This window comes from Micromys minutus, assembly GCF_963924665.1.
Source record: "Micromys minutus genome assembly, chromosome: 27".
Lineage (NCBI taxonomy): Eukaryota > Metazoa > Chordata > Mammalia > Rodentia > Muridae > Micromys > Micromys minutus.
The window spans coordinates 11,679,052-11,693,869 of NC_137962.1; the positions used below are offsets into that span (position 1 = coordinate 11,679,052).

General features: G+C 42.3%; 1 protein-coding gene across 2 annotated transcripts in view; it reads left to right on the plus strand.

Moving 5' to 3' along the window:
• Nucleotides 1-14,818, plus strand: part of KHDRBS3 (KH RNA binding domain containing, signal transduction associated 3) — a 141,275-nt gene that overhangs the window by 39,973 nt on the left and 86,484 nt on the right. For both annotated transcript variants that reach the window (XM_080938962.1, XM_080938963.1), the window contains exon 2: nucleotides 12,300-12,418. In XM_080938962.1, the coding sequence (XP_080795088.1) occupies nucleotides 12,300-12,418 (119 nt within the window). The remainder of the gene's footprint in view (nucleotides 1-12,299; nucleotides 12,419-14,818) is intronic.

The window sequence follows — 14,818 nt, forward strand, 5'->3', positions numbered from 1 at the left end:
CCTTAACAGTAATACCGATAGAGGCAGGAGAAAGAGGTTGGGAGTCGGACAGTCCAGCAGTGAGGTCGCAGGCCTGGGAGGTTCAAGGTATCTTAGGCACTTTCTTCTGTGAATTAGTGATTCTTTCTATCCTGTGGTACTGTCTCAGGTATTGCTTGCCTGGGAAGTGGTCTATAAATACATTTTAGTGCCCTGTAGCAGTACTTGGCCTTCTTAATTACCCATAAGATATGCAATTAATAACTGCATTCTCCTTTCCCTTAGACAAATGTGACTGCCATTTCCTTATGTGTAGGGCCTTAACCTTATGTGCTTTCTCTAAAAATACTTGTTCCGATTTATGAATATTAGTATGTTTCCAAGAGTAGTTGCTACTTAGAATGCTGTTTTTTTTTTTCTCTGTTAACACGTGTTTCCATATGTTTACAATGAACTTATGCACTTACTAGGCAGTGACAGTTGTGTACTCTGCCATGTCTTTTTCTTATTATGGAACATTATTTGCAAGATTATGAGATGAATAATCACTGGAGGTTAGGCAGCTTTTAGCATATTTAAGCCTGGTTTGGATGCAAGAGGTGTTCCTTTAGACCTGTATTACTTAATTAAAATTATTTGTAATGAAAACATTTATGGAGTTGGAAGTTAAAATTTTCTTTACAGACTTGCAGGTGTTGTAGCATTGTAGTAATCTGTTAAATAGGATTTCTGATGGGAGGGGATGCTCTGAAATCCCACCTGCATTGTTACACTTCCTTTAAACTGGCTCTCTAAATGTTGGACACACACTCCATTCTCCTACAGGGACTCCTCACTTTAGTATAGATGTTTTGATGAATGTTTTGGTTAGAAGCATTGGTTGGAGTGAGTGGAAAGGCAGGGTTTCACACTGTTCTTCTTTGTGTATGCAGATCTGCATTAGCAGAGGCCCAGTTACTTTCACTACAGTTCTCTGTGGTGCTGGCTGATCTGTATTGTTCTCTCATAGGTCTTGGAATTCTTAACACAATACCTTTTAAAAACGACTTAAGTCATGACATTTAGAAGAACATTTCATCAGGAGCTACCACCTCCTTACACAATTGCTCAGCTCATTCCAATCTATTTAAAACATCTGCTCAGCCATGTAGAAACCATGCATGGAGCCCTTCCTGTGTGTCTTAGCTTAGGTTTTACTCTTATGAAGAGACACCATGACCAAGGCAACTCTTCCTTTTTTTTTTTTTTTTTTTTTTTTTGTTGTTGTTGTTGTTTATTTCTTGGACTTCATACTGTCTGTGAGTTGTTTCTGGGGCAGTGCGAGCCTCTGGGGTTAGCATCCCAATATCAGTGACTGCATATTATGTCTGTTCTTTTTTGACTGGGTTATCTCACTCAGAATGATATTCTCTAGATGCAGCCATTTTCCTAAGAATTTGGTCAAGTCATTGTTTCTGGTGGCTGAGTAATACTCCATTGTGTAAATGTACCACAATTTTTGTATCCATTCATCTTCTGAAGGACATCTGGGTTCTTTCCACCTTCTGGCTAATATGAATAGAGCTGCTATGAACATTGTGGTGCTTCTATCTTTGTTGTGTACTAAGGTGTCTCTGGGGTATATGCCCAGAAATGGAATAGCTGGGTCTTCAGGTAGTATTATGTCCAATTTTCTGAGGTATCGTCAGACTGATTTCCAGAGTGGTTGTATTAGTTTGCAACCCCACCAACAGTGGAGAAGTGTTCCTCTTTCTCCGCAACCTCGCCAGCATCTGTTGTCATCTGAGTTTTGGATCTTGGCCAGTCTGATTGGTGTAAGGTGGAATCTCAGGGTTGTTTGGATTTGCATTTCCCTGATGGCACTTCCTCAGATATCTCCTTGTACAAAGCTCAAGTGTAAGTGGATCAAAGATCTCCACATTAAACCAGATACACTGAAACTATTAGATGAGAAAGTAGGGAAAACTTTAGAACATATAGGCACAGGAGAAAATTTTCTGAACAAAACACCAATGGCTCAAGCTCTAAGGTCAAAGATTAACAAATGGGACTTAATGGGATTGCAAACTTTCTGTAAGGCTAAGGACATAGTCAAGAAAACAAAACCGCAGCCAACAGAATGGGAAAAGATTTTTACCAACTCCACATCAGATAGAGGCCTAATATCTAAGGTATACAAAGAACTCAAAAAGCTAGACACCAGAGAATCAAATAACCCTATTAAAATATGGGGTACAGAGCTAAACAAAACGTTCTCAGTTGAGGAATATCAAAAGGCAACTCTTCTTATAAGGACAACATTTAATTGGGGCAGGCTTACAGGTTCAGAGATTCAGTTTATTCTCATCAAGGCAGGAGCACAGCAACACCCAGGCAGACATGGTGCAGGAGTAGCTGAGGGTTCTACATCTTAGGCTAAAGGCAAAGAAGAGAAGACTCACTTTCAGCTAGCTGGGGCAAGGGTTGTAAAGCCATACCACCGTGACAAACTTACTCCAATAAGGCTACATCTACTCTAACAAGGCCACACTTCTTAGTAATGCCACTGCCTGGTCCAGGAATATACAAGCCGTCACACTGTGCTGGGGGCTGAACACTGGAAAGGGAAAGGAACAGAGTTGTTCTGTCTTCCACAGGCTGAGTTGAAGACTGTGTGCATGGAGTACAGTGACATTGTCCACAGGCCTGGATCGTGAAATGTTCTAGCATAAGATTTGGGTACAGAGCTGTGGTTTTTGTGTTGCTCAAGAACTATAAAGTTAAATTAGAAAATAAATACTATTCTTCCACAGCTTCCTGTCTCAGGGGCCACTTTGTCTGGCAAATGTGAACTACTTAGGTTGATGTTGCCTGTGTCATGTTACTGTCATAACTTTGGAAGTGCTTGTCATTCATTCTTCATGTTGACCCTATTGGTTCTGTGATCTGTTCTTTTCTTCCCTTTCCTGATGGTTAGTCAGTGACATGGGGGTAGTGATGCTTGTGGTAACTATACACTGGTAAGTGTGGTAAATTATGTTCTGAGCTCTTTTGAGGAATTATGTGTCAACTTTTTCTTGGAGAATTTGCGTATTAACTGGTTCTCTACAGGAACAGAAAAACAAAAAACAAAGAAAAACAACAAAACACACTCACAGCTGTGCCCAGTCCCCAGGTTTTAGTTAATTATAGATGTAGTCAAGTTGACAATCAAGAATAGCCACCACAAGTCCACCCCATGTCAACCTGACACATATGTACATCTCTTTATAGCATCCTTAATTACCACCCCCCCAATAACCAGGTCATAATGCCTGACATGCAACTATCCCACATACAAACATATTTGATTTTAACTAGGTCATAATTACATCACACACAGCTATCCCTTGAAACAAGGAACAACCTCAGACATATTATACATTTTACCGTAGGTGGCAATGTCTCTTAAGATACATTTTTTTAGTATCACGAAATTTAAAATATGAAAACAGTATTTCCCTAATTGATGTTAAATTACATGATAAAGAAATCAAGGGAACACAAATAGCTGTTCAAACTAAAAAAAAGAAAAAATGACACAAATGCTGGTCAGTTCTTTTCACTGTGTAACTAACTGGTCATGTGATTTTGCTGGTATTTATAGCCACTATCTGCAGGCACCCCAGCAGGTCTTGGCTTTTTCCCTGGAGGAGTGACCCACACCTTCCTTCCTGATGGGTCTCTGCCCTTCATTTTGCTGCATGGTTTAGGCTGCTGTGGTTTTCTGTTGACTTTAATCACAAAACATATGGTAGTACCAAGAGATGCCATAATGGATCTCTTGTACTCTTGAAATAGTCATTCTTACCTCTGTTGTGGAGAAACAATCCAGTTTCCTCTTGGTAATCTGGATCTGTCACCTGTCCTAGCACTGTTATTTTTTTTTCTTTGCCTGTTGACTTAGGGACATCAGAATCCCAATGTGACCAGGGAGATTTCTCAGCCTCCAGTTGTTTTGGAATGTTTGTTGTGGCTCCTTATAGGAACACCCTTTCTTCTGGAACCAAGCCTTCTAGCCAACAGAACTTAGAGTCAAGGGAATGGGATGAAAACATTTTCCTAGTGCGCTTTTAGGGGTGAGGTAGTAAGGGGGACTCATTCCTTTTCCACCCCTTAATTCCTGCTCCCATGGATTCTGGAGAAACTGTAACATGATATATACCACCACCTGGAGAACAATGACCGAGCCCCTTGAAGCTGCTACCACCTAATTGATGTCATAATTATTGCTTGAAAAGGCCATCCCATCTTTCTGTTAGGCCAGCCACTTCAGGATAGTGAGCACCATAGAAATAGCAGTGGATTTCACAACTGTGGGCTCATTGTACTTCTCTGTGAAGTGGGTTCCTTGATAAGGAGCAATCCTGTGTGGAATACCGTCATGGTCATTAAGGCATTCTATAAGTCCACAGATAGTCATTTGGGCGGAAGCATTATGTAAAGTAAAGGCAAATCCAAAACCACAGTATCTTCTGTAGTAAGAACCAGGTGTTGTACATTCCATGGAACAAGTGGTCCTGTATAGTCAACCTGTTACCAGGTCCCCAGAATCAACTCCAGACCAGTATTCAGTAGATCCCGGTAAGTCTTGCTGCCTTCGCCCAGGTAGTTACCCTTGTGAAAGACCGTAGGTCACGTTGGAGAAAGACTGGGGAAAGGTTAACAGTGGGAATGGAGAAAGGAGAACAAAAACTCTTAGGTATTTTATGAAGGTCCAACTGACAGCCAAGAAGAGCTACCATAGTTCATCAGTCCCTAGGTATGAATTTATGCTCACAGTGGATTCAAGGGGTTTGGAGTTCAGAGATGGTTCTGTCCGCCATCAGTCTTCCTTTTGTGGGTACTGAGCCGCAGGATCCATTTTTGCTTTTCCTTAAAATGGTAAAGTTGTTCTGTTCTATTGTGGGTGAACCACACAGAGCAGCAAGTCCTTCCTGAGTGGGATGCATGTGACTGTTTTCGTGTCCCTGCCTCTGCCCCATTTAGTGCCATGGCTAATTCTGTTGAATTTCTTGTCTTCACTTGATTCTGTAGGGAACTTTGCCAGTAGAGGAATCTTTCTTTGCCTTTTCATTTGGGTTTGGGTCTTGATCAATTCTTAATGCCACACAGAATTCCTTTTGCTCCATTTTCAAACCTCCCAGGCAGTTGCTGTCATTGAGGTTTTATCATTCCAAGCTTCTGCTGACAGGAAAGCGGCACTTCTCACAGAGAAGCCTCATTGCAGCAGAGGAAAGGAAGAGAAGCAGACGTACCTATAGTCACGGGGCCTGGGGACACTTCGGGGTTACTGCACTGAGAACCCCGCTACATCTCATTTCAAACGAGACAGAATTGTTAGTTGTTGACAGTAACTGATGTTGTGAGGTAAGCACACTGGAGAACACACAGATACTGGTAAAGTGGAATATGGCACATGTGTTGCTGGTTCTTGGCTGTGTGGGGAACTTGCCTAAATCCTGTAGCCCTGAGCCTCACTGCTCTTTTATTCACAAAAAGTACATCCTGGCTGTTTCATCATAGTTTTCCAGAGGCATAACTACAGAAGCCAAAGGACAAGGGTTAGTACATTTAGGGTCTTTTACATTGAGGGACTTTCTTGAACCATTGATTTAGCCTTTCTTCCTGTTTTGGCAGTGTTATAACCACATGCTGGGTTCAAGGCCTGAATGGTGCTTCTAGAACAGCATAAGTTCTGCTAAGGGGCCTGTGGCTCTTGAGGTATGGCAGAAACAGGCCAGTGAAGTAAAGAGGGACATATGCCACATTACATCAAAGGTGAACATGGAGGGCATTACAGTGCATTACACACACACACACACACACACACACACACACACACACACACACACCACAACAGGATGCTCTAGTGTGTTTGTACATGTGAGACTGTAGAGAAACAGGCCTGCAGGGAATTGTCGGACAGGTGTACTGTTTCATCTTTGCCAGGGGAAGAAACGTTTACGTGTTCTGTAACAGTGAGAATGAGCTTCACAGGACGGAGCTGCACACTCACTCACAAGTGCTTTAACACAGTAAACCCCACGTGTGTCCTTTAAAGAGAAAAAGAAAGGGCTTGACATCCAGTGTTCGCTCATCTGCATTGGCATCCTGATTTCCCCTTTGTAGCCTGCTTTTGGTAGGCTTTCTAAGCATGGGTATCTTGCTCTGTACAGTGATGTAGGTGATGAATATTTCCAGAATGGAAAGAGAACCCACATTCACATGCATGATGAACCATTGTCCCCAAAGTCAATCAAATTGCCATTGTTCAAATCAATTTTCCAACACTTCATGGTTGCCCCCTTTCCTTTGCTGTGTGACACTGTGTGTACTGAGCCCAAATGGAGCTTTGTTAGGAGCCATCAGGCTCTTTCCAGAGTTCATACATGTCCAGTACATTCCGGCTTCCCTGCCACTCTGCCCCTCAGAGGCAGCTGTGTCCTCTCGCTTCTGGTCGCACTCATAGCCATATGCTTTCTGTTACCCTTCTGAGGATTTGATTTCTCCGTTCTTCTCCCTGGGGTGTCTCTGAGTTTGTGCCTGTCTCTGTGGAGCTCCCCTCTGATGTGCTGTTCCCATCATAGTGCCTGTTCCCATCTCCCCATCCCCCTTTCCATCTCCTCTATCCTGTCTCCCACAGTTCCAAGTCTTACTCCTGACACTTCCCTGCTCTTGTGCCGTCATCCCTCTTCCCTTCTGACCCTGGTACCTTTATTAAATGAACTTTCATTGCTGATTATCCTTATCTTTGTTGGAATGCTTTTGAAGATTGAGTTTGAGTGTCTGTGTTTGGGTGTTTTGCATATATGTGTATAAATGACTGAGCATATCCTGTATACCCCACAGATGCCTGAAGGGGGTGAGGGTTCCCTCTGAACTTGACATAATGAGTGGGTGTGAGCCACAATGTGGGTGCTGGGAACCCAAACCGGTCCTCTGCATGAACAGCAATTGCTCTTAAACACCTAGTCATCTCTCATGCTTTTTTGGATAGCCCTTTATTAAGCTGTTCAGATTTCTCTAATTTATTTGTTCCTTTCTGGAGTTCCATTTTGGAGGTCATTTGCTTAATAAGAAAGAAGCTCCAGGAAGGCCAGCTTGCAGTGTGAGAGCTTCAAGCTAATAGGAAAGTGTAAGTTTTAAATGCAGGAGCCTAGGAACTCATGGCTTCCTTAGCCTTACCATCCTATCTTGTAACAACAATCTCTAAAACCCAGTCTCTCTCTCTCTCTCTCTCTCTCTCTCTCTCTCTCTCTCTCTCTCTCTCTCTCTCTCTCACACACACACACACACACACTGGACAGGATTCAGTCAATGGGTTTATTCTTCTGTCAATAAAAGCGTGTGAATGACCTTTGTTGAAACATATTAGGAGAGGACTGCATTTCTGAGTTCTGAAATGATCATAGCAGACTGTGACTAACACCCCTCTAAGATGTGGGGACAAGCCACTGAGGCAGTACACAGGGGCAGGTGATGCAAGGCCTGAGGAAGTCATGGGAAATAGTCTCTGGATTAAGACAGAGTTCAAATACAGAGTAACAGCTGAGGAATCATCAAAGAACCATGTTCAGTGACTTAAAGGCTGCCTTACTAGAAGGCATTTCAGCTAGACACAGTGCATGGAACTTAATTATAAGAAACAAGGCTAGACACACAGTATCCAATGTGTTCCACTATAGGAAACAGGCTAACTGAGAGAGTGGTCCTGGTGATAGACCACAGAGCAGGATGGAAGGGAGGTGAGAGTGGAGGTTTGTCTCCCTGTGCAGTGATTGTAACAGGACATCCAGCAGTAGGTTCCATTCTTCTCTAAACATGGCATGTACCTCATTGGCAGCTCTCTCCTCAGTTGTCTGTCTACTCTTAAATGAGCCCGAGTCAGCTCCCATTTGCTACTTATTCCACGAGTTAGCTTATCCCCTTTTTATTTCTTTATCAATATCAACCTGTCTGCTTTCTGCTTTCTATGCAGTGCGTAATCCTCTCTTTTTTGGGCTGCTTCTGCTGCCCTGTCTGATTCTTAGTACACCTCCCTGTCTTTTACTGAACTGTCACCATTTTATCTGGAAGTAAAGAACCTGGCTGGCCTTGTCATGTCTTTGCCCTCCTTCCTCCTCTGCACGGAACACAGGGACCCATCTCTCCACCTTTATCTATCCATCCTTCTGTGAGAACCTGGGGCCAACCATCAATACCTAGCATCTGTTTATTGCTTCTGTGCTGGCAAGATTTTGGGACATTATATGAGATGCTATGAAACCTGGTGTGTGGATGAGCCGCTCTGCAGTAGTGTTATTCGGGGCCTCCTCCCCTTGCTTAGAAAAGTCCACATTCATTTGACTGTAGTTGCTCTCCCAGATCTTTCATGTATTTGGGCCTGGATTTTCCACATTTTTAAGTAAGCTCACGTTTTGCAAAACTCTTAACTAACCTCAGTGTGTAGCGTTTTGTGTATCATATTATATTTGTTTCTTTTTCTCATTCTCTAGATTCTGTCCCAGTGTATAGTATATCTCAGAACTAAATAGACTTTAGATAAAAGCTAGTTAGTGTTCTTGGTTCAGGTGACCATAGTTCAGTAAACAGTACTGATTCTCAAAGGATCTTGCATGTAGTTTTCAATCTGTAATTAAGTGAGGTGCACTGCAGGTGAGTAGCCCGTACAGTTTCAGTGGAAAAGGTCAGGAAAATTTTATACTTTAATTGATATAACTAAAAAAAAAAAAAAAAAAAAAAATCAGAAGCTTCTTACTTTCTCTCCATGCCAGCAAGTTACTTGGGTTACCATATTCTTATTTACGATAGGGAAATCATGTGATCACGATGACAGCCAGTGTGTAATATAAATAATAAGATAGCTGAGTTTAAAGGTTGTCTGTTGTAGTTGCATCACACACACACACACACACACACACACACACACACACACACACTTCCTGTTTTACAGGATCTCCTGAAAACATCAGACTACTCATACTCGCCCAGTAAACACATAATAAAACCTGGAGATGTTGGCCTGCAGAGATGAAATAGTTCAATAAACTGATTGCCCTGAAAATGTGTGTGCCAGAGTTCAGATCTCCAGAAACCTGTGTAAATGCTTGGGAGGTGTAGCAGCCTACATTTAGTGCCAGCTGCAGAGGCAGAGATGGGATTCCAGGGCAGCTTAGCTAAACAAGACTAGCACTGTCAGTGTGTTCTGGGTTTGATTGGGATACCTTGCTTCAGTGAGTAAGTCGGGGAGGGGGCAGACTATTCAGGATGATTTCCTATACTAGCTTAATCTCCATGGGTACATGCTCATGCAGAAGCATACACATGCATGCATACCACTCACAAACATATGAAGAAAAATGGGGAAAAACCTAATTGTTTTAAAGAAAATTTTAGTTTACCTCATTTGGTGATGTCTCTGTCAACAATTATTTCTATTATTACATAGCTAATAAAAGATGGGATTTACTTTTTTTTATTAACTAAAGCTGAAGTCTTGTATGATACTCAGTGAAGCAGCTGACTTGTGACTTATTGCTGTTTTATTTTTAAATTTTTTCTTTGAGATCTTTAACCATATATACAATCATGATCATATCCTCCTGGAGTTCCCCAGGTTCCCAACATGTCCCTTCCAACTATATAACCTTCCTCCCTCATTTTAGAAAATAATCCACTATGTCAAATTAATGTTGTCCTCAAGTGCATGGGTATGGGACATCCACTGGCTGATTAGTCTACCAGAGACCATATCCTAAAAATGATTCTCCCTTCCCCAGCTTCTATAACCTGCCATTGATTTATCCATTAGGAAGGTGGTCTTATGAGCTCTCTCCCTTTCATATTAAATTCTGGCTTGTTTTCTACGAGTAAATACAACTGCTGTGAGCTCATGAGTACAATAGCCATGTCATGTCCAGAAGACTGCATTTTATAGCACTTCTTCCGGTCCAGCTTCTTCCAGGCTTTGTCTGCCTCCTCTTCCAAGAGTCGTGGAGAGTTGGAGGTGGTGTTTAATAAACATGGCCTATTTTTGGCTGAATATTCTCAGTCTTCTATCTCAATACTCTGCTGCCCAATCCAAAAAAAAAAAAAAAAAAAAAAGGCTTTGAGGCTGAGAGCAGTCTGGGCCTATTTAGAGGGCAGTTTGACAGCATGGCCATTTAGAAAAATCACATCAGGTTCTACCCTTGGATGTGTGACTGCCCCCCCCCCACCTCCCCTTTCTTTTTAGACAAGGATTATAATACCATACCAGGCAAAACGTTCCCTGCTGTTGAACAGAACAAGTCAGAAAGCAGGTGGCTACTCTGTGACAGTCACACCTCTTCTTCACAAGGGACATATTTTCCTGGCCTGTTGATACTGCATCCTGCAAGGTCCATTGCTGGATAAGACCACTGATATCTTTTATCTCCCAGCAGCCTAAGGAGAGCTAGCCAGTAGGGAGAGCGTTTCTTCATGGGATTTCAGTTGATTTCTTTATGTTCTTTTACCAACATGGGTGGTGTCTTCAGCGGCTGGGTTTTACTTTGTGGTTATGGTTGGTACCAAGAGCAGTGATGTAGCCTGTCTTGTTTTGGACATCTCTGGGGAGGTGTCTTGTGCCTGGCACTGCAGGTTTTATTTAATAGTCATGTTTTCTGGATTGAATTACTACTCAAACAAGCAAGCCAACAAACAAACAAACAAGCGCATTTTGAAATTGTCCTGCCTTCTTGTACGTTTTCACAAGGCCTTTCACACCCTCATTCTTGGCTAACCCATCCCCCACCCCTTTCATACTTACACCTTTAACATCCCCCCCATGGCACCCTCCTCTTACATAGGTCACTTGTTCTACTTGTTTCACCAATTACATTTTAATTGGGTTATATAATAGGTTTTCACGTACCCATCCTCTGGGTCAGCCCAAAGGATTCAGTGCTTTTTATTGAAGACTAAAATAATTAATTTATCACACTCTTATTATGCCATTGATCCTGAAAATTTCCAACTTTGGATTTAATTATGGGAAATTCCCGAATGTTTCTCACCTTGAGAATCTTCCCTTTCTCTCCTTTCCCTCCCCAGCACTCTAGTTCCTGTCACAGTATTTCTTGACACATCGGACCTCTACTGTCAGTCAGGTGCCCAGCGATCCTGTGGAGATGGAGTTAGAGCAAGACATGCACACCCACAGGCAGAGACAGAGACATAGACTGTGTGCGTTCGTGTGTGCGTGTGCGTGTGCATGTGTGTGTGTGTGTGTGTGTGTGTGTGTTAAACGAGCACAATGATGTATACAGGTCCCTATCTCACAAGACCTCCAGTTCTTCATTTCTCTGGGCTCTGTGTCTTGTACTTGGGGAGAAAGTCCATAGAACTTACTTGTGGGAGCATTTGATTGTGCCTCTTAAACACAAGCACGTACTGTTGACAGTACACAAAGTGTGTAAAAATATATGCTATGTCCAGTTTCTGAAACTTGCATGTGGCAGGCAGTGGATGTTTGTGGAAATAGGCTTTGCAGCAGAGAAACTAGTGAGAGATGTTACATCTGTTTTTCCTACTTACAGTAATAGAGTTGTCTCTATGCTCTGTGAGGGCCAAGCCAGGAGAGATTTTCTTGTTCCTGCTACTTACCCAGGGAAGGAGAGTCAGTGAGTTTCAGATGGATAACTCTGGAAAAAAGATGAGATTATTCGAGCCTCACAGGAACTGGGGTGCATTGCAGCAGACAGTCTGTTAACTTGGCGTGGACAGTGCTATGTGAGGAGGTGGACTGGAATTGGGGAACCTGCTCACAGCAGGCCATCTATGTTTGTCAAACCAACTTAGAGTCAATGTTTGAAAATTACAAAAAGTAGAAATAAAAATATAATTATACTATTTCCCCCTTCCCTATCCTCCCCCCCCCCCCATCCTCTTGTTCTTCAGATATGTATCTTGGAGCCAGTTCTTGGTAGGACAGGCTGTAGAATGCCAGGCAAGAGCAGTAACTGGTAGAGTACTGGTGTCCTGTAACAGCGAACTGGGAAAGGGATGGGGGATATGATTGATTATTAATTTTATTTAATTTGTGGTTGTCCATTTTACCTTCCTTTGCTGAGGGCTTTCTTGAGGGCCATACTTTGTGCATTTTTCATTTATGAAGATTCCCTTGGCTAAAGCAGGTCTGCTATTACATGGGGAAAAAAATCATGTTAATCTAACAGTCTTCACTCCTGTGTTTGAGTTCCTTCCACAATGGAGCTAGCCAGACCCCACACCTGCAGCTCTGAGTCACATGTTTCATGAATATTTTTTTGCCTCCACAGAAATCGAAAAGTTTCAAAAAGGAGAAACCAAGGACGAAGAGAAGTACATTGATGTGGTGATAAACAAGAACATGAAGCTGGGGCAGAAAGTGCTGATTCCTGTAAAGCAGTTTCCCAAGGTAAGGCGGGGGCTGTGGACCGTTACCCTGAGCCCAGGCACAGACGCTGGAGTAAGGGGCTCTGGCCTTCACGCACGTGAAGCTAATTAAAACTTTTTGGTGAATGGAGTGATTTGAATCTTTTGTTTGACTCCAGAATAAATTGTGGAGTCTTAGGAAATATATTTATATCCTACTAGCCATGTGCATAGCCTGTCATTAAAATTGAGTGGTTTGGAACTGAACTTGTTTGTATGAAATGCATAGAACAAAGCTGGATGTATGCAATGTGCATGGTTGAGAAACCCCTGTTGTCATGAACTTCATTTCTGGTGTCTGTCTGTGGTTCAGACAGATGTGCTGTTTTTATACTGTTGTTTACTTCTTTGTCTTGCAGTCTTGGTGACCTGGTATCCCAGACCGAGTCAGATAGTTTTCAGTAGGATGTTACACATTAAATCGCATGAGTGCTTTATTACAGCATTTGATGACAGATATTTTCATTTGTGTGGCCAAATGCCAAGCAAGTATTGAAATTGAGCTGTGTTCAATTTTTCAGAGAATTTCTCCTCCTTCTCCCCGTTTTTCCCCAAAGTGATGTGCTCATGGTACAGTGTTTGGATCTGGCTTGGCCTGTCACACATCTCTCCTGGTGTGTCCCACTGTCAGGTTTTGTTATTATACGTTGTGTTGCTTTACTCTTTTCTTTACATTTCCCCAATGAGTAATAGCCTTGCATATTTGTGTCTGCTGCTGTAAAGGTCACAACCTTTGACCCAGTTATCTCTTGGCTACATGTGTTTTGATGACCGATGGCTGACTGGCAGGAACTATTTACATGGTTTAGGTACAAAGTCCTTTTTTAAGCAATTTGGAAATATTTAGCTCAGTCTTTGGCTTACTGTATTTCTGTAAAATCTTACTTTGAGGAGTCTTTAATTTTTCTCCAATACTTTGTTTCATAGTTATTTCCTTCAATAAAGTTAAGAAATGTGTCATCCAGCAATTCCTTTGTTGGGAACTTACCTCAGCTTTCCTATCAGTCACGTTTGGAGGTGGAACCTTTAGAATGTGCTAAATTAGTTCATGAAGCTGGGCAACAGTGATGGCGGGTGTTACTTATAAAAGGAAGACAGCACAGTGGGTACAGTGTGTACTGCTCAGGTGTGAGGCTTTGGGTTTGGATCTGCAGCCGCCAGGTAAAGCCTGGCGTATCGGCACACTTTAACTTCCTCACTTGTTAGCTGAATACGGGAAGCCAGCCAGTCTGGCCAAAATAATGAGCTACGGATCCCCTAAGAGACCATATCTCAAAAACTAAGTGGAAAGCAACCGAGGAAGACAGCAGATGTTGATCACTCCCAGACACCCATGGACATCTGTCTCACACACACTGACATAAAAAGAATGAGGAGGAAGAGAGACCTAAACTAGTGTGCTTGCTCTCTGTGGGGATGTCTGCATCCATGCTGAACAGGAGCATGGAGTCCCTCAGAATGGTAAGTCGTCCATTCTCCACTGGAAAGCCACACTGCCGGGAATATTTGGGCAGCACAAATTGGCTCTGAGGAGTTTTTAAAAAGGAAGGGAGAAGTAAGACACAAAGATGGCGGGGTAGGTTTGAAATGTGGATTAATTAAAATAAAACAACAAAAAACCTAAAACTGCAAATTCTGGTACTCTGCTCTTAGATGTCTCCACCTACAGAACTGTTAGTCAATAAACTTCCATTCTTATAAGTTACCCATGTGGAAGTATGTTGTTACAGCAACTAAAGATGGAATGAGGCAACAGTCAAGTGTGTGTTTTCCCCATAAGAGTGTTTACTTTTCTCATCAGGATTTGCTGCTTTCTGTCCATGGACTCACTTAGCACTTTTGATGGAAATCGAATGGCTGTGGATGTGAGGTTTATTTGAATGCTTTGTTCTGTTCCATTGAAGTATTTATGGATCATTATGCCCGGACCACAGTCTTGTTTACTGAAGCTTTTTATGAAGAGCCATGAATTTAAAATTGCTCCAGTTTTGACCTTCCTTTTTGGGATTACTTACATATTCTGAATCTTTTACAATTCCATATAAATTTACGAATTCATTCATGGATCTCTACACAGTGACCTGCTGTGCTCTGGCTGCACTTGAGGTGTGTCTGTTGATGGTTCTGGGGACTGTGCCATCTTCCCAGCTCTTACTGCCTCATGTCTGAGTGCGGGCTGGCTGGCTGTTTCTGTACAGATGAGTTGTTCAGACTCTTCTCAGCAGCATTGCATAGCTTCCTGGTACAGGTCATCTGTGCCTGTCTGAAATTCATAGTTACTCACTGCAGAAATGGGGTTTCTAAGCTATTCAGCATCTGAATTTGTAACAATACAGCATTTTTTTATCTTTATTCTCTATTTCTTCTTTCTTTTGCTATATTA